At 42.3% G+C, this 18444-nt stretch overlaps 1 protein-coding gene across 11 annotated transcripts in view; it reads right to left on the minus strand.

The window, feature by feature from the left end:
* Positions 1-18444, minus strand: part of UPF3A (UPF3A regulator of nonsense mediated mRNA decay) — a 41758-nt gene that overhangs the window by 11868 nt on the left and 11446 nt on the right. For 2 of the 11 annotated variants that reach the window (XM_027115729.1, XM_027115728.1), the window contains exons 8-10: positions 16752-16912; positions 14743-15037; positions 4248-4396 (exon numbers count right to left, since the gene is read on the minus strand). In XM_027115729.1, coding sequence (XP_026971530.1) covers positions 4248-4396; positions 14743-15037; positions 16752-16912 — 605 coding nt within the window. Of the gene's footprint in view, positions 1-3352; positions 4397-14742; positions 15038-16751; positions 16913-18444 lie in introns of those variants that run through there. The other 9 variants (XM_027115730.1, XM_027115732.1, XM_027115731.1 and 6 more) reach the window with 9 other exon arrangements.

Below are 18444 nucleotides of genomic sequence, written 5' to 3' on the forward strand. Positions count from 1 at the left end.
CTAGGTATTTTATTCTTTTTGATGTCATGGTAAGTGGGATTGTTTCCTTAATTTCTCTTTCTGATAATTTGTTGTTAGTGTTTAGAAATGCACAGATTTCTGTGTATTAATTTGTATCCTGCAACTTTACTGAATTCATTCATGAACTCTAGTAGTTTTCTGGTGTCGTCTTTAGGGTTTTCTATATATAGTATCATGTCATCTGCAAACAGTGACAGTTTTACTTCTTCCTTTCCAATTTGGGTTCCTTTTATTTCTTTTTCTTGTCTGATTGCTGTGGCTAGGACCTCCAATACTACATTGACTAAAAGAACCACTCTGTCTTTAGATTGGAGAATTTAGTTCATTTACATTTAAAATAATTATTGATATGAACTTACAATTGCCATTTTGTTAATTGTTTTCTGGCTGTTTTGAAGTTCCTTTCTTCCTCTTTTGCTCTCATGCTTTCTGATTTGATGATTTTCTTTAAAGGTATGTTTTGATTCCTTTCTCTTTATGCCTTGTGTATCTACATCAGGTTTTTGCTTAGTGGTTACCATGAGGCTTACATAAAACATATTAAAACAGTTCACTTTTAGCTGATAACAACTTAACTTCGAAGGCATACAAAAGTTCTATATTTTTACTTCCCCATCCCACATTTTTTTCTTGGTGTCACAATTTGCATCTATTTATATTGTGTAGCCATTACCAAATTATTGTAGTTATAGTTATTTTAAAACTTTTGCCTTTTAACCTTTATACTAGTTATAAGTGATTTACCCACTACCATGACAATATTAGAACATTTTGAATTTAACTGTGTATTTACCTTTGCACCACTGAGTTGTATACTTTCATATGTTTTCCTGTTGGTAATCAGTGGCCTTTTGTTTCAGCTTGAAGAACTCCTATTAACATTTCTTGTAAGGCTAGTCTAGTGGTGCTGAATTCCTTCAGCTTTGTCTGGAAAACTCCTTATTCTCCTTCAATTCTGATGGAAAACTTTGCCGGGTATTCTTGGTTGGTGTTTTCCCACCCTCCCCTCCAGTATGTTGAATATAACATCCCACACCCTTCTGACTTTCAAAGTTCCTGCTGAAAAATCCACTGACAGTCTTGTGACGGTTCCCTTGTGCATAACAAGTTGCTTTTCTCTTGCTGCTTTTAAGATTCTGTCTCCTTTAACTTTTGACAATATAATAATATGTCTCAGTGTAGGTCACTTTGAATCCATCTTATTTGGTATTCTTTAGGCTTCCTGTATCTGGGTGTTTCTTTCCACAGGTTATGGAAGTTTTCAGCCATTATTATTATTTTTTAAACAACGTTTCTACCCCTTTCCCTCCCTATTCTCCTTCTGGGACCCCCTATAATGCACATATTGGTCTTCTTGTGGTATCCTATAAGTCCCTTAAGCTATCTTTACTCTTTTTTTTTTTTCTTTTTGCCCCTCTGACTGGATGAATTCTACTGCCCTACCTTTGAGTTTACTGATCCCTCCCTCCACTCGATTTAGTCTGCCGTTGAACTCCTCTATTGAAATTTTCAGTTTAGTTATTGTAAGATTCAGCTCTATGATTTCTGTTTGGCACTTTTTAATATTTTCTATATCTTTGTTGAAATTCATACAGTGTTCCTGCATTGCTCTCCTGACCTCAGTGAGTACCTTTGTGACCATTATTTTGAACTCTACTGGGTAAATCACATATCTCCATTAAGATCAGTTTCGAGATATTTACCTTGTTCTTTTGTTTCAAACATATTCCCCTATTTCTTATTTTCCTTGAGTCTCTGTGTTGGTTTCTGTGCATTAGATAAAACAGCCACCTCTCCCAGTCTGGACAGACTAGTCTCATGTAGGAGATAAACCTTGTCAATCAGCTTGGCCGGAGTATGTGGTTGCCTCTCAAACCTTTATGATTGTCCATGCTACTGTCTTTGTTCTTAGTGGCTTCCAGTAGTGGAAGGTGTGCCAAGACCCATCAATGTCTCAGTCCACTTCCACGCACGTGCAGGCTGATTAGAATCTGGGCTCTCAAGTAGCAACCAGAAGAGTACGCAGTCCACCCTTCCAGGGAGAATCTGGTAGATGAGCGTTTTTGCCTGCTCCTGTGCGGAGACCTGGGGGGATAGCTGCAGAGAGGGCTCTCATGCACACCTGTCTTGTGGGTCTCATGGACAGAAGCCCCATTGGCTTTCAGAACCAGGTGATTTAAAGGTCCATCCCTCAGATGGGGAGCCTTAAAGGTCGGGGTGCTAGATGTGGCAGCCCTAGCTTTTCTTCAGGAAAAAGCTGGGAACTGGGGGTTCTCTTGCGATTGTATGGTGCTGTGCTGGGGTTTGGGCTTATGGTGAGAGGTTGTCTCCGACTTTCCCACCTGTTTCGATGTGGGTATTGACTCATTTGTCTGGTGTGTAGGAGTCGCTTGGCTAGTTTCTGGATTTTTCTCTGAGGGAACTTCTGTGTGTGTAGCTGTACATTTGGTGTGTCTATGGGAGGAGGGACGTTCAGGAGCCTCCAATGTCACCATCTTGGTCCCTCCCTTGGGTATAATTACTCATTAAGAGACTAAAAGACATTACTCGCCTTTTTACTGTGATCTTCTCACGGGTGTATAGTGGAGTTTTCCAGAGGCTAAAATGATGTGTGTTGATGTTATTACTCTGACAGCTATAAAAAGAACATGTGTTTATGTATTCTTGTGCTTAAACATTTTTGCTTTAATGTTGAATACATTAAACATCAATAGATATAATCTAGCTAATAAACAAAAGTCCTTTGGGGTTGTTAATAATTCTTAAGAACGTAAAGTGTTCCTGAGACCAAAAAGTATAACAACCATTGTTTTAAACCATGAATCTTGAACACTAACCAACTATGGCCCACAGGCCAAATATGGTGTGCTGCCTGTTTTTATATATTAAGTTTTATAGGAACACAGCCCTGCCCATTCATTTTCTATTGTAAATGTATTTTAAGGCTCACTATGATGGCAGAGTTTAATCGTTGTGACAGAGGCCGTATAGCCTATAAAGTCTGAAGTGTTTACTATCTAGCCCTTTTCAGCCAGAGCTGATGCTGCTGGATCACCTGGAACTCACTGAATCCACAGCAAGTTCTCCTCTCCCCTCCCCCACCTTCTGGAGCTCGTAAGTCAAGAACGCGAGCACAGCAGTGCTTGAAACTGACCGTATGTCTAACAGTCGTAGAGGTTCTTTTAATAATAAATCTCCGTTTTTTATAAACATTTTATATTTTATAAGGAATAGATATAATAAGCGAAATATTCAGATGATTAAAGCTACGTTTTAAAAAGCAGTATTTTGTTATATATAATTCTATATAGGAAAAGTACCATAACTGGAGTTCAAATTCATAGCAACTAAAATTTTTATTTAATAAATGGTTCAAAGCACAGTGCCAAAAGCATTAACATTTAAAAATTTCACTAAAAGGAAAAAATACTGTAGAATGCACAGCTGCAGAAAACTATACTAAGTTATGAAAAAACTGCCTCAGACTGCAAAAAGAAAGACTCCAGATGCCATACCTAATTATTCCTCTCTAAAATAATGCCATTTATGTTATAAAACATGAGCACTCCATCAAAAGACTGGAACTCTTTTCGTTAATTCAGTGGTCGTATTGTTAAAAGGGCAACAATTAAAGCTGTTGGGCTTTATACGGTGTTAAAGTTCCTATCAGAGGGAATGCAGCACGACAGGCTTCAGCTAATCCTTACGACTGAAGGTGCATGAACGACTGAATTACAATGGTTATAAAATGAGAGCTGCTCACTCTCCAGAAACTACAGCTCACAGAAAACCAACAAAAAGCACAATGAGATACAGACCATTGACTTACAAATGTGTAAAACTGAAAGTCCAAGTTATTCCTACACCATGTTTGAAATGCTTCAGAATTCACACTGATACAATACTAGCTTTCTTCTGGTTTTGGTCATACTTTGCTACTTTCTGAAGGAGATTATTTTTCTTCTGCTTTGGCTAAATTACATATACTAGTTTATATCAGAAATGGCCAAATCTATAACTCTGTTCAAAGTTTTAAAAGATCGCTTGAGAATGGTTTCTAGGTATTTCTATGCCACCTTCATAGTTCTAGTTTCTCTATAAGGAGTAGTTTCACCTTGTCGGTTTTATTCCAGGCTAATTTACATGCTTCCGGAAGGAATGCCCTCTCTAATCCACAGAGTGTGGGTGGGAGACCACCCACGTCACCAACATGCACATTGACTCACTCTGCCTCTTCGCTCTTCTCAGCTCCAGCCCCTGGTGAATCTTCCACCTCACCCCTCCTCCCGTCACGGCCCTCCTCAGGGGGTCTTCCATCACATTCACGGGCTCGGATGCCACCTCTGGGCTGGTACAGCTGCAAGCCTGGTCGGTCCTGCCAGGACAGAGGGTGTGTTACTCTTCCAAGGGCCAGCAATACAGGAGGGGGCAACAGGTCTATCTATTTCTAGGGCCTGATAATCCTAATTATCTAAAGAAAATCAGTCTTGAAGCTAAAAATCAGACTTTTTCACAGCACTATCTCAGAAATCAGGCATTGAGATTAAAAAAAAAAAGAGCCACGAAAAAGAAAGACAGTTAATAATAACTTGTAAGTAAAGTTAGTGTCTGGGAAACTGTTACTGCTCAAAGCCAGAACACTCTGTGGAATTAATACAATCACGGCATTCCCTCCTATTTTGAGAGGTGAAAACTCAGACACACTCATCTCAGCCCCTCAAACTCGCCACGCAGGGTGGATGCAAAGTCTGGAACATAATGAGGCATGGTCTCTAGAGATGTGGCTTTTTAGAGCTATGAACTGAACAGTCACACACATTTGTAATTAGCAATTTCTGTGTAGCTTACTCCTCAACTGTCCCCTTTATGGAAAATGCTAACCAGCCATCATACTAATCTCTTAGAGGTGGTGGGATAAAAACATTCCTGGATAAAGTACATAAAATGAAATGAAACTGCTTCAGGGAATGAGGAAAGCAAAGCCAGGGAAGGACAAAGTGATTCTGCAGGCCAGGACCAGCCTTGGGGAAGCCAGCCAGCTCTGCCGTGGACCCACCCGAGGGAGCCGTCTGCTCATGTGGGCGGAGCAGCAGCCGTAGCCTTCCACGGCCACCTAGGGGCCAGGCAGTGTGACTCAGGTGGGCACGTCCTATGCTGTTTCTCCAGGGCTCACCACTCACCTTTGCCCACTCCTGGGCTGTGTGTGGAGGCCCCACAGTTACCACCATGGGGTTCACCAGAATGTTCTTTTCCTTAATATCAGCCTGGCCAATGAGAAGGGTGGGAAAGGGCTTGGCAGGCCATACAGACCCGAATCCCGTGTAGACAGAGAGACAGGCTTCACACACCACCTCTGCCCGGGGCCAAAAGCATGGCTCTGCTTTCGCAGGGTAACGTCTGTGTGTGCAGACGGATTCTAGAAGGACATCGCAGCTCACCTCGTGAGAAAGGAGCTATGGCACACAGCACCTTATCGCCACTACAGCACCACAGCTTTAACTGAGCGGGAGAGTCACCTCGGGTTCCCACTCCCAAAGCTGTGCCAATGCCCGTCACTCACTGCTGCTAAATGAAGAGGCAGGTGAGAAACCAGTGCTCGCGTGAACGAACCCAGCAGAAAGCCCTGAGGCTACAGTAACTGCAGAAACCTCTGAGTATATGGACGGGGGGGGGGGGGGGGGGGGGGGGCGCTGGTCAAGGGTGAAGATGAGTAGACTCCCTCTGGCTGGGGCTGGCCTTGCCTTCACTGCAGACACTTTAAAAATCAACATAGGGGCTTCCCTGGTGGCACAGTGGTTGAGAGTCCGCCTGCCAATGCAGGGGACACGAGTTCGTGCCCCGGTCCGGGAAGATCCCACATTCCGTGGAGCGGCTGGGCCCGTGAGCCATGGACGCCGAGCCTGCGCGTCTGGAGCCTGTGCTCCCCAACGCGAGAGGCCACAACAGTGAGAGGCCCGCGTACCACAAAAAAAAAAAAAAAATCAACATAGCGGGACTTCCCTGGTGGCGCAGTGGTCAAGAATCCGCCTGCCAATGCAGGGGACACTGGTTCGAGCCCTGGTCTGGGAAGATCCCACATGCCGTGGAGCAACTAAGCCCGTGAGCCACAACCACTGAGCCTGTGCTCTAGAGCCCGCGAGCCACTACTGAGCCCGTGCGCCTAGAGCCACGTTCCGCAACAAGAGAAGCCACAGCAAGGAGAAGCCCGCGCACCGCAACAGAGTAGCCCCCACTCACCGCAACTACAGAAAGCCTGCGCGCAGCGACAAAGACCCAACGCAGCCAAAAATAAATAAATAGATTTATAAAAAATATAAATAAATAAATAAAAATCAACATCGCTGATACCCACCACCCCCTGGATGGATCTGTGGGGATTATGCTGAGTGAAAAAGCCAGCCTCAAAAGGTTCCATGCTGTGCTGCCATTTCTACAGCTTCCTGAAATGACAGAATCAGACACAGGACAGAGGGAGGCTGCCAGGGTCAGGGGTGGCGGGGCACGTGGATACGGCCTGCAGCCCTGGCCTCCGTGCCCTCGGCTCACCTGGACGCCAGGCTGTGAGGGCTGGCCAGCACCACGGGGCCGGGCCTGGCAGGGAGATGACCCGTTACAGTGCTCCTCTGCCACGATGTGATCCCAGTGCCATGCCGGTTGTGCAGAGCTGGCCTGGGTGTTTACGGCCACCTCATTCTCCACTAATAATCAGAACGCTCTTGGAGGGGGATCACCTCCCCCCACAAACACATCAGAAACACATCTACCTGTGGAATGGTTCTCACAGAAACTGGCAGAAGACCCTCTACACAGCCAAAGCTGCAAGAAAGAGCTCCATGTAACTGGTCTGGACAGAAGGAAAGGCACCGGGTCAGGACCTGTGCCCCGGGGAGATCTGTAAGGAGGAGAAAGTCCTCGTGGGTGGACCCTCGCCCTGGGGAGCAGGCAGGCTGAGCAACACCCTGGGCATCCCAGTCCTAGGGTCCCGCACGGAGGAGACGGCCCCCCTGCCTCCTGGGAAATCCGCTGAGACAGACAGAGGTGCTGGAGAAGCTGGGACTCTACTCACAAGGAGTGCCTGTGTGCAGCGTGCTGACAGTCAGGGCGGAGAGAGCTTTGCAGTCGCAGCTGCCACCTCTCTGCACTCCAGACCTGAAGGGGTGAACACCCTGGCATGGCTCCCTGCACACCACAGCCTGGCATGAGATCTGGGCAGAGACTCGGCCTAGCAGTGAAGAGACAGGCCTGTGTCTCGGGTGGGGTCCAGGTGGGGCGGCAACAGCCATTGTCAGTGTGAGCCCCTGGCTCCGCCCAGTCCACATGGCAGCTTAGTGCTGGATCTGGGGCAGACAGGTCTCACACAGCAGTGCAGCCACCTCAATTCCTGTACCCACAACGTCCCAACCCCCAGCCCCAGCCTACTCCACACCACAGCCTTGCGTGAGATCTGGGATGAACACAACAGAGAAAGGGATGCGACCCCGGGCTGCTTCTGAGCAGAACTGTGGACACCTACAAAGGTGACGCCTAGGTCCTCTGTGGCCTCAGCTGCTTCAGCACTCGCCTCCTTTGGGGCAGACACTCAAGAGCAACGGAGCCTGATTGAACTCGACCCTCAGGGCTTCTACTCCAACAACTGGGGAGCAGGGCCCCCACCCCCGACAGGGCAGTGACAGCCACGGAGCAGAGAGGAGGCCCCACCTCACAGCCAGCCCAGGCTCTGGATAGTACAACACTGACCACACCCCTATCACGGGGCTTATGGACAGCACACCCGAGGAATGACGTGGCTGGTGGGCATACCAAAACCAGCCCTGGCACCAAAAACACTGAATACACACCGTCTGCACAGGGACAGTCCCACATAAAAACACACTTTCAAGACCTCAGTAGATAACTCTTTCTCCTAAATTCTTAGAGACAGAGAAAATTAAGTAAAGTGAAAAGGCAGAGGAACTCCCAATTAAAAGAACAAGAGAAATCTCCTGAAAGAACAAATAATGAAACAGAGCTCATCAGTCTACTGGACCCCAAGTTCAAAAAGGAGGTAATAAAGGTGCTACCTGAATTAAGAAAGATTATTGATAGAAATGTAGATCACTGTAACAAGGAACTAGAAACTATAAAGATGAACCAACCAAAAATAGACAATTTCTGAGAGAAAAAACAATCAAGCAATGAACAGCAGACTAAGTGACACAGAAGAATGTGTAAGTGATCTGGAAGATGGAGTAATGGAAATCACCCAATCAGAGAAGAAGACAGAGAGACAAATTTTAAAAAAATGAAAACAAAATATGAGATCTATGGGATAATATAAAATGTGCCAACCTACACATAATAGGGATTCCAGAAGGAGAAGAGAGAAAGAAGGGGATTGAAAATGTATTTGAAGAAATTATGGCTGAAAACTTCCCAAACCTAAAGAAGGACACACATATCCAGGTATAGGAAGCACAGAGCGTCCCACACAAGATGAATCCAAACAGACCCACACCAAGACACAGAATTAAGATGACAAAAGTGAAAGATAAAGAGAGAATTCTAAAGGTAGCAAGAGAAAAACAAGGAGTTAGTTACAAGGGAACCCCCAGAAGGCTATTAGCTGATTTCTCTGCAGAAACTTTCAGGCCAGAAGGGAGTGGCATGATATACTCAAAGTCCTGAAAGGGAAAAACCTGCAACTAGGATACTCTACACAGCAAGATTATCATTTAGAATAGAAGAAGAGATAAAGAATTTCTCAGACAAGCAAAAACTAAAAGAATTCAGCAATACTAAACCTACCCTTAAAGAAATATTGAAGGGTCTTCTCTAAATAGAAAGGAAGCAAGGATCTATAGGAAAGGCAAGTATATAAAATGATTGGAGATCACTTAAATAAGCCAGTACATAGGTTAAAAAACAATAAAAAAATTGTAAAAGCAATTATAACTACAATTAACAGTAAAAGGATAAGCATGAACATGTAAAACAGGACATTACAAGTCACAAAATGTGGGGGAGGGGAGTTTTAAAATGTAAGTATTTTGGAATGTTTTTGAACTTGAATTACTATCAGTGTAAAGAAAATAGATATAGTGATGGGTTAACATACTCAAACTCCATGGTAACCACAAATAAAAAATATACAATAGATTCACAAAAACCAAAAAGAAAGAAACTCAAGCATACCACAAAAGAAAATCATCAAGCCACAAAAAGAAAAACAAAAAGAAGAAAAAGAAGAAATGAACAAAGAACTACAAAAAACAACTGGAAAACAAGGATTAAAATGTCAGTAAGTACATATTTATTGATAATTACTTTAAATGTCAATGGTCTAAATGCTCCAATCAAAAGAGTGGTAGATTGGATAAAAAAACAAGAACCTACAATATACTGCCTACAAGAGACTCACTGCAGGGTGAAAGACACACACAGACAAAGTGAGGGGATGGGAAAAGATATTTCATGCAAATGGAAATGACAAGAAAGCGGGAGTAGCAATACTCATATCAGACAAATTAGACTTTAAAACAAAGGCCATAAAGAAAGACAACAAAGGGTATTATATAATGATAAAGGAATCAATACAAGAAGAGGATATTATACTTGTTAACATACATGTACCCAATAGAGGAGCAGCTAAATATGTAAAACAAATACTAACAGACATAAAGTGTGAAATTGACAATAATATAATAATAGCAGGAGACTTTAACATCCCACTGACATCAGATCCCTGGACCAATCATCCAGACAGAAAATCAAGCAACAGAAATCCTAAATGACACAACAGACCAGTTGGACTTAACTGATATCTACAGGACACTGCATCCAAAAAAACCCAGAATACACATCTTTTCAAGTGCGCATGTTACGTTCTCTAGGACAAACCATGTATTAGGTGACAAAACAAGCCTAAAAAATTTAAGAGGACAGAAATTACTTCAAGCATCTTTTGTGACTACAGTGGTATGAAACCAGAAGTCAACCACAGAAAGGACAATGGGAAAAGAATGAACCCATGGAGACTAAACAACATGCTACTAAAAAACCAATGGGTCAACGATAAAATCAAAGAAGATATCAGAAAATACCTTGAGTCAAAAAAAAATGAAGACACAACCTTACAAAAATCTATGGGATGCAGCAAAAGCAGTTCTAAGAGGCAAGTTCATAGCGATACAGGCCTTCTTCAAGAAACAAGAAAAATTTCAAATAAACAACCTAACCTACCACCTAAAAGAATTAGAAAAACAAGAACAAACAAAACCCAAAGCTAGCAGAAGAAAGGAAATGCTAATGATCAGAGAGGAAATAAATGAAATAGAGATTAAAAAAACAACAGAAAAGATCAATAAAACCAAGAGCTGTTTTTTTTTTTTTGTATTTTTTTTTTCAGTACGTGGGCCTCTCACTGTTGTGGCCTCTCCCATTGCAGAGCACAGGCTCCGGACGCACAGGCTCAGCAGCCATGGCTCATGGGCCTAGCCGCTCCGCGGCATGTGGGATCTTCTCGGACTGGGGCATGAACCCGTGTCCCCTGCATCGGCAGGCGGACTCTCAACCACTTGCGCCACCAGGGAAGCCCAAGAGCTGTTTTTTTTAAAAGATCAATAGAATTGACAAGCCTCTAGCCAGGCTCACCAAGAAAAGAGCGAGGACCCAAATAAATAAAATAAGAAATGAAAGACATGAAAATAAAAACTAATACCACAGAAATACAAGTCATAAGAGAACACTATGAACAGTTATATGCCAACAAATTGGACAACCTAGAAGAAATGGACAAATTTCCAGAAATATACAGCCTAACAAAACTGAGTCAAGAAGAAACATATAATTTTAACAGACGAATCACTGGATGTGAAATAGAATCTGTAATAAAAAATAACTCCCTACAAACAGAAGTCCAGGACCAGACAGCTTCAGTGGGGAATTCTACCACACATACAAGAAGAGCTTATACGTATCCTTTTAAAACTATTCCAAAAAATTGAAGAGGAGGGAACACTCCCGAATTCATTCTATGCAGCCACCCTCACCTTGATACCAAAACCATACAAAGACACTACAAAAAAAGAAAATTACATGCCAATATCTTTGATGAATATAGATGTTAAAATCCTCAACAAAATATTAGCAAATCAAATCCAATAACACATAAAAAGAATCATTAAACCATGATCAAGTTGGATTCATTCCAGGCTTGCAGGGATGGTTCAACATATACATATCCATCAATGTGATACACCACATTAACAAAAAGAAAGAGAAAAACCACAGGATTATCTCAGTAGATGCACAAAAAGCATCTGACAAAATTCAACATCCATTCATGATAAAAACTCTCACCAAAGTGGGTATAGAGGAAACATATCTCAACATAATAAAAGCAATTTATGGCAAACCCACAGCCAACATAATACTCAATGGTGAAAACCTAAAAGCCTTCTTGCTAAATTCAGGAACAAGACAAGGCTGCCCACTCTCACCACTTCTATTCAACATAGTATTGGAAGTCCTAGCCACAGCAATCAGACAAGAAAAAGAAATAAAATGTATCCAAATTTGAAGGGGAGAAGTATACTGTCATTATTTGCAGATGGCATGATACTTTCTATAGAGAAACCTGAAGTCTCCACACATAACTATTAGAAGTAATAAATGAATTCAGCAAGGTAGCAGGATACAAAATTAATACACAGAAATCTGTTGTTTCTTTACACCAGCAATGAAATATCAGAAAGAGGAAGTAAAGGAACAATCCCATTTAAAATCATGTCAAAAAATAAAATACCCAGGAATAAATTTAACCAAGGAGGTGAAAGATCTATATGCTGAAAACTATAAAACACTGATAAAAGAAATTGAAGATGATACAAAGATATAGAGGGCTTCCCTGGTGGCACAGTGGTTGAGAGTCCACCTGCCAATGCAGGGGACACGGGTTCATGCCCCGGTCCGGGAAGCCCCCACATGCCGCGGAGCAGCTAGGCCCGTGAGCCATGGCCACTGAGCCTGCGTGTCTGGAGCCTGTGCTCCACAACGGGAGAGGCCACAACAGTGAGAGGCCCGCGTACCTCAAAAAAAAAAAGAAATAGAAAGATTTCCCATGCTCTTGGATCAGAATAATTCATACTGTTAAAATGGCCATACTACCCAAAGCAATCTACAGATTTTATGCAATGCCTATCAAAATACCCATGACATTTGTCACAGAATTATAACAAATAATCCTAAAATATATATAGAACCACAAAAGGCCCAGAAGTGCCAAAGCAATCCTGAGGTAAAAGAACAAAGCTGAAGGCATAACACTTTCAGATGTCAGATTATACTACAAAGCCACAGTAATCAAAGCATCATGGTACAAAAAACTGACATACGTATCAATGGAACAGAATAGAGAGCCCAAAAATAAACCCACACACCTATGGTTAATTAATCTATGACAAAGGAAGCAAGGATATACAATGGAGAAAAGACAGTCTCTGCAGCAAGGGGTGTTGGGAGAGCTGGACAGCTACATGTAATCAATGAAATTAGAACACTCCCTCACACCATATACAAAAATAAACTCAAAATTGTTTAAAGACCTAAATATAAGACATGACACCATAAAATTCCTAGAAGAGTACATAGGCAAAACATTCTCCAACAGAAATCGTAGCAACATTTTCTTAGGTCAGTCTCCCAAGGCAAAAGAAATAAAAGCAAAAATAAACAAATGAGACCTAATTAAACTTAAAAGCTTTTGCACAGCAAAGGAAACAATCAACAAAACGAAAAGACAACCTACAGAAGGGGAGACAATATTTGTAAATGATGTGACAAACAAGGGGTTAATATCCAAAATACATAAACAACTCATAAAACTCAGTATCAAAAAAACAAACAACCCAATCCAAAAAAATTGGCAGAAGACCTAAATAGACATTTTTCCAAAGAAGACATACAGATGGCCAACAGGCACACGAAAAGATGCTCAACCTCACTAATTATTAGAGAAATGCAAATCAAAACCACAATGAGGTATCGCCTCACACTGGGCAAAATGGCCATGATTATAAAGTATACAAACAGTAAACGCTGGAGAGGGTGTGGAGAAAAGAGAACCTTCGTTCACTGTTGGTGGGAATGTAAATTGGTGCAGCCACTATGGAAAACAGTATGGAAGTTCCTAAAAAAAACTAAAAATAGAGATACCATATTATGCAGCAATGCCACTCCTGGGTATGTATCTGGAAAACACAAAAACTCTAATTCGAAAAGACACATGCACCCAATGTACACAGCAGCACTATTTACAACACATAAGTCCCTACATGTGAGCCTTCAAGTTGCAAACTTTCAAAGATGCAAACGTGTGTTCCATCAATGTCAGGTGTGAGTGAAACTGCGGCTTGCCCTCCATCTCCTATTGCTGATGACCCTTCGGCTCTACCATCTCCCACCTCCTCTCCCTCCTCCAGTCAGTAACTCTTCTTGCCTGTTCACTTGATGCCAACCCCTGTATGCCAGCTGTTGTACTGGACTACTGTACTTTTCAAGGTACTGTATTGTAAGATTAAAAATGTTTTATTTTTTGTGTTTTTTTAATATATTATTTGTGCGAAAAGTATTATACACCTATTACAGTACAGTACTATATAGCCGATTGTGTTAGTTGGGTACCTAGGCTAACTCTGTTGGACTTACAAACAAATTGGACTTATGAACATGCTCTAAGAATGGAACTCATTCATATGTAGGGGACTTGCTGTAGTCAAGATATGGAAGCAACCTAAATGCTCATCAACAGATGAATGGATAAAGAAGATGTGGTATATATACAATGGAATATTACTCAGTCATAAAAAAGAATGAAATTCTGCCATTTGCAGCAACATGGATTGACCTACAGATTGTCATACTAGGTGAAGTTAAGTCAGACAGAGAAAGACAAATGCTATATGATATCACTTATATATGGAATCTAAAAATAATACAAATGAATGTATATACAAAACAGAAACAGGCTCACAGACACAAAAACAAACTTATAATTACCAAAGGAGAGAGGGAAGGAGGGAGGGACAAATTAGGAGTATGGGATTAACAGATAGACACTACTATACATAAAAATAGATAAGCAGCAAGGATTTACTGTATAGCACAGGGAATCATATTCAATATCTTGTAATAACCTATATTGGGATATAATCTGGAAAAAATGTCTGAATCAGTTTGCTGTACACCTGAAACTAACACAATATTGTAAATCAACTAAACTTCAATTTAAAAAAATCGTAACTCTGTTAATGATGTAAAAGAAAGCACCATGACATGTCATTAATATTTTCCTTACTGTCTTAGGGGTAAAATGTATAATCTTTCCATTACTTATTCTCAAGCAAATAGTGTGAATGTGCCAGTTTTATACTAAATAAAAGGTTCTTTTTCTTTCCTGGTTAAAAAAACAATTGATTCTCTGAGAAAAGATGATGCTGGTTTCATTTCAGGACTTGGTGCCTCTCACTGGACAAGAATAACTGCTCTGCAAATACAGACTCTCAGGGCAGTGAGCTCCCTAGGACGCTGTCAGAAGCTACGATCCTGCACCTCAAGACACCTCAAGACTCTTGGTTAGATAAAACATTTCTGTCTGGAAAAGCAGTTGTAAGCCTGCAGGATTACAGCTGATACTCTGAGTAGACGAAAATGAAGTGAAAGGTTATCCCCAGTGAATAAAAGAACCTTGCTTCCCGTGTCCTCCTTCTTGGGTGCCAGCTCATCTTCACTCTTCTCCCTTCCTGGTGTCTCTGCTGCCCCCACAGGGCCGCCCCCATCCTGGCTCCCCTTCTTCCCTCGGTCTGGGGTGAATCCTTTCCCCCTTTTCAGCTCTTCTTTGCTTCTTCCTGAAAACTTATCCAACTCATAGTGAGCTCTATGTTTTCTGCTGTCATCCAAGTGGTATCTTTGTGCTTCAAGTTCTTTTTCTCGGAATCTTCTCTCCACGTCCCTTTGCTCTTTATCACTGTCATTTTCTGACCTGTGATTCAACACAAATTATCAATAACCTTCCATAAACTGCTTGTCAATTACCCGTCTTCCCCTCCAGACTACAAGTTCAAAAGCAGACAGGGGATGTGTAAGTCTGCTCATCACTGCAGTGCCAAGTTTGCACATGACGGGCACACGACAGGCATTCAATAAGAAACTTTTGAAAACATGAATAAACAATAGTAATAACAATATTTACTGTTACACTTGAGTCACACATATGTAATAGGCACTATGCTAAGGTACCATATACACATATTTTTATAATTCTTAGTAAATATAATCCTCCCTTTTTTTACAGATAAAATAAATGAGACTAAAAGTACTCAAGGGACTTTCCTAGCAGCCCAGGTGCACATCCGTCGTGACACAGAGCTGGTATTTACGGCTGAGTTTCTGTTCCAAGCAGAGCTAAAATTAACTAAAAAAATTAATGCATGCATATATCAAACTGAATTAAAGGAATAGTAAGTAAATAAGTTGCTGCTTAGCTCATCTGGTTCTTAAAGTCCTTCTCTCCACGAGCCTCATATACGTACGTCTGTGGCTCCCCGCACGCAATGGCAGCAGGGCTGATGGGAACAAAAAGAGCTACAAGCACAAATCTGTGCCAGAAACATGCCAAAGGCACTGCTGTATCATAAGCAATAATAAGAGATATGCCCGTAACATAAATCAGAATGATCACAGATTTGACAGTCATGCACAAATTAATCTTATAAACAAACCAATTAACCAGAATCCCTATAAAGAAGAAAGGAAACCTTTATCACAACCGTGCAAGAAAGGTAGTAGGAAGTCATTCCGAGTACTGTGATTCTGGGCGAAAAGCAGCCTCATCCCACGACCTTGCCATTTCCCCTCCAAACTCACCCCTAGCCACCCCTCTGAGCAGAGTGGTCCTGGGCTCCAGGAAGCTCTGCAGGCACCCACGTGCAGGACATGGGGAGGAGCCCTGGGTCAGGGGAACAAGAATCCCAGCTGCACACAGCCCCCTGACTGTGGACCCAGGAGGGAGGGGCTCCCTGCTCAGAGGCTGCCGTGCATCCCGTCCCCAGAGCACTCTGCTCAAACTCCTCTCATGAGCCGCTGTGCGTGAGCAGGCGGGGGACACCCCCGCCGCGTAGAGGCGGGGCCCGTGGACACCAGCATCCACGGCTGCTGGGCAGATCCTGGCGGGACCAGAGGACTGACCACTCCAACAGAGAAAGGGCAGCACTTGGAACTCTATTTCTGTATCACAGAAGATCTCCAGCACCTAAAAGGCTGGGCTCTCCAATTTACAATTCTGCAGCTACACTGAAGGAGGTCTGGAAGACCAAAAGGGCAAGATATCTCAAAAGACAGAGGAAAATTACAAACTGATAAAATCACCAAGTAAAGAGAGTGGGAAGGAGATCTTGAAGATGGAAGTGCAGAGGCAGGAATCCAAGAGAATAACCAGGAGAGGAGATATGGAGGAAACAATACCAGGACACTTCCCTGTTTGAAGACAGCCTCGAGGATGCAGACTGAGCAGTCCACCATCAGCGTGACTGCTGGCCAAGGAGAGACAAAGGTGTGGGCAAGAGCAGCCCAGCAAACTCCTGAATTCCAGGTAGATTATGAAATACAAGCACTCATACTGACAAAGGATGTACAACCACAACTCGATGACAACCTCGGGTGCTTAACGTGGTCAGAGAAACAAAAGCACGGCTCACTTTTCCCTGAGCTCCTGCAGCGAGCTCTCCAAGGGCCTGGGCTTCACGACTACACAGCTGGGACCGAGTTCCTGTTTCCCACCTCTGGTGTCAATTTCCTCTCCTCTTTCTTTTGGCTTCTCAGTGCTTGACTCCTCTCCCTTTTCTGATTTCTTGAGAAGCTGAGAAATTATAATGATAGTAAAATATCACTTTAGGAATATATTATAAAAGAAGGTATTTAATAAATAATTTAAAATATACACCAATATTGAGCCCAAACGTTTGAATAGCAAAAAAACATAAGCTAAAGGTCCAATGAACAGGTTTTTGGTTAAACACACAGGGGAACATTCTTTCAATGAAATACTTTCTAGTTATGAAAAACAATTTAGGATAATGTGATAAAAAAGATATTACATTAACGAAGAAAAGAATGTTACAAAGTGGAATGATCCAATTTCTATTTGCATGTTCATTCACACACATAGAAAAACCTCTAAAAGGCTTGCAACACTGTGTTAAGAGTTATTATTTTTAGTTGGCAGAAATGAAATTATTTTCTTTCCTTTCATCTACAGGTTCCAGTTTTTCTAAAATGAACATGTATTACTTCAGTAATAAGGAAAAAAATTTTTTTAAAGGATGGCTTTATATTAATGACTGAGAATAGTTTTAAAAACACCTATTACTCTCTTTCTTGAAACAGATTTATAAGGTTCCTATGATACGTTCGTTTAGGTATGAAATTAGGCCTCTTCCTCCCTGTTCCTGCTCTTTGAACTTTAAGTACCACAGGTACAGTCAGTTTGTAGAACATGAACCGAAGTCTACTTGTGAGAATTTTGTTCTCACTTATAAAAGTGAACTTATGTAAGTTGCGGGAGACAAAAACTACACACAGATACACCTAGACTAAACGAGTCCATTTAAGGATGAAACACAGACCGTCAGGCAAACGCTGCCAGCTGCTTCTCATCAGTGGACTATGTTCCCTGCCTGTGGGGGATCCTTTCAGACAACAGTGTATCTTTTTTTAATTAAAAAATTAATATATGCAAACCACAGGGCAGTGCAACAGTATAAGTCTCCATCCATCCAACAAATAATTTTGTGCACCTATGAACTGTTTTTACAATATTTCTGAAGCCAAAGCTTTTTCCAACACCACCTCCCCAGCTGTCCAGCACAGGCTGGGTGTCCCATGACTCAACCCAGTTCTGACACTATCCACCTGGAATTAATGTCAGATCCCACAGGACTGTCCCCACTTCAGAGGCCAGTTGCAAGTCCCAGGTTGTCACCAGTACTTCTGACTGGCCGGCTATAAATTCAGGGAGCTCTTGAATGAGACTGACTCATGGAACTTAGGGAAGTGCTTTACTTACTATTACTGGTTTATTATAAAGGATACAAATCAGGCACAGCCCGATGGGAGAGATGCACGGGGCTCTCTCGGCTCCACCCCCTTGGCAATGGGATACGTGTGTTCACCAGCTGGGATGCTCTTCAAACCCCACGCTTCAGGGACTTTTATGGAGACGCCGTTACACAGGCATCATTGATTAAACCTCTGGCCATGGGTGACTGAACTCAGTCTCCAACCCTTTCCCTCTTTAGAGGTGGGGATGGGGCTGGAGGTTCCAATGCTATAATCACGCCTGGTCTTTCTGATGAGCAGCTCCCATCCTGAAGCTATCCAGGGTCCCAGCCA

Source organism: Aethalodelphis obliquidens, unplaced genomic scaffold (genome assembly GCF_003676395.1).
Source record: "Aethalodelphis obliquidens isolate GAN/ISIS:26980383/991018 unplaced genomic scaffold, ASM367639v1 scaffold15, whole genome shotgun sequence".
NCBI classification, from domain to species: domain Eukaryota; kingdom Metazoa; phylum Chordata; class Mammalia; order Artiodactyla; family Delphinidae; genus Aethalodelphis; species Aethalodelphis obliquidens.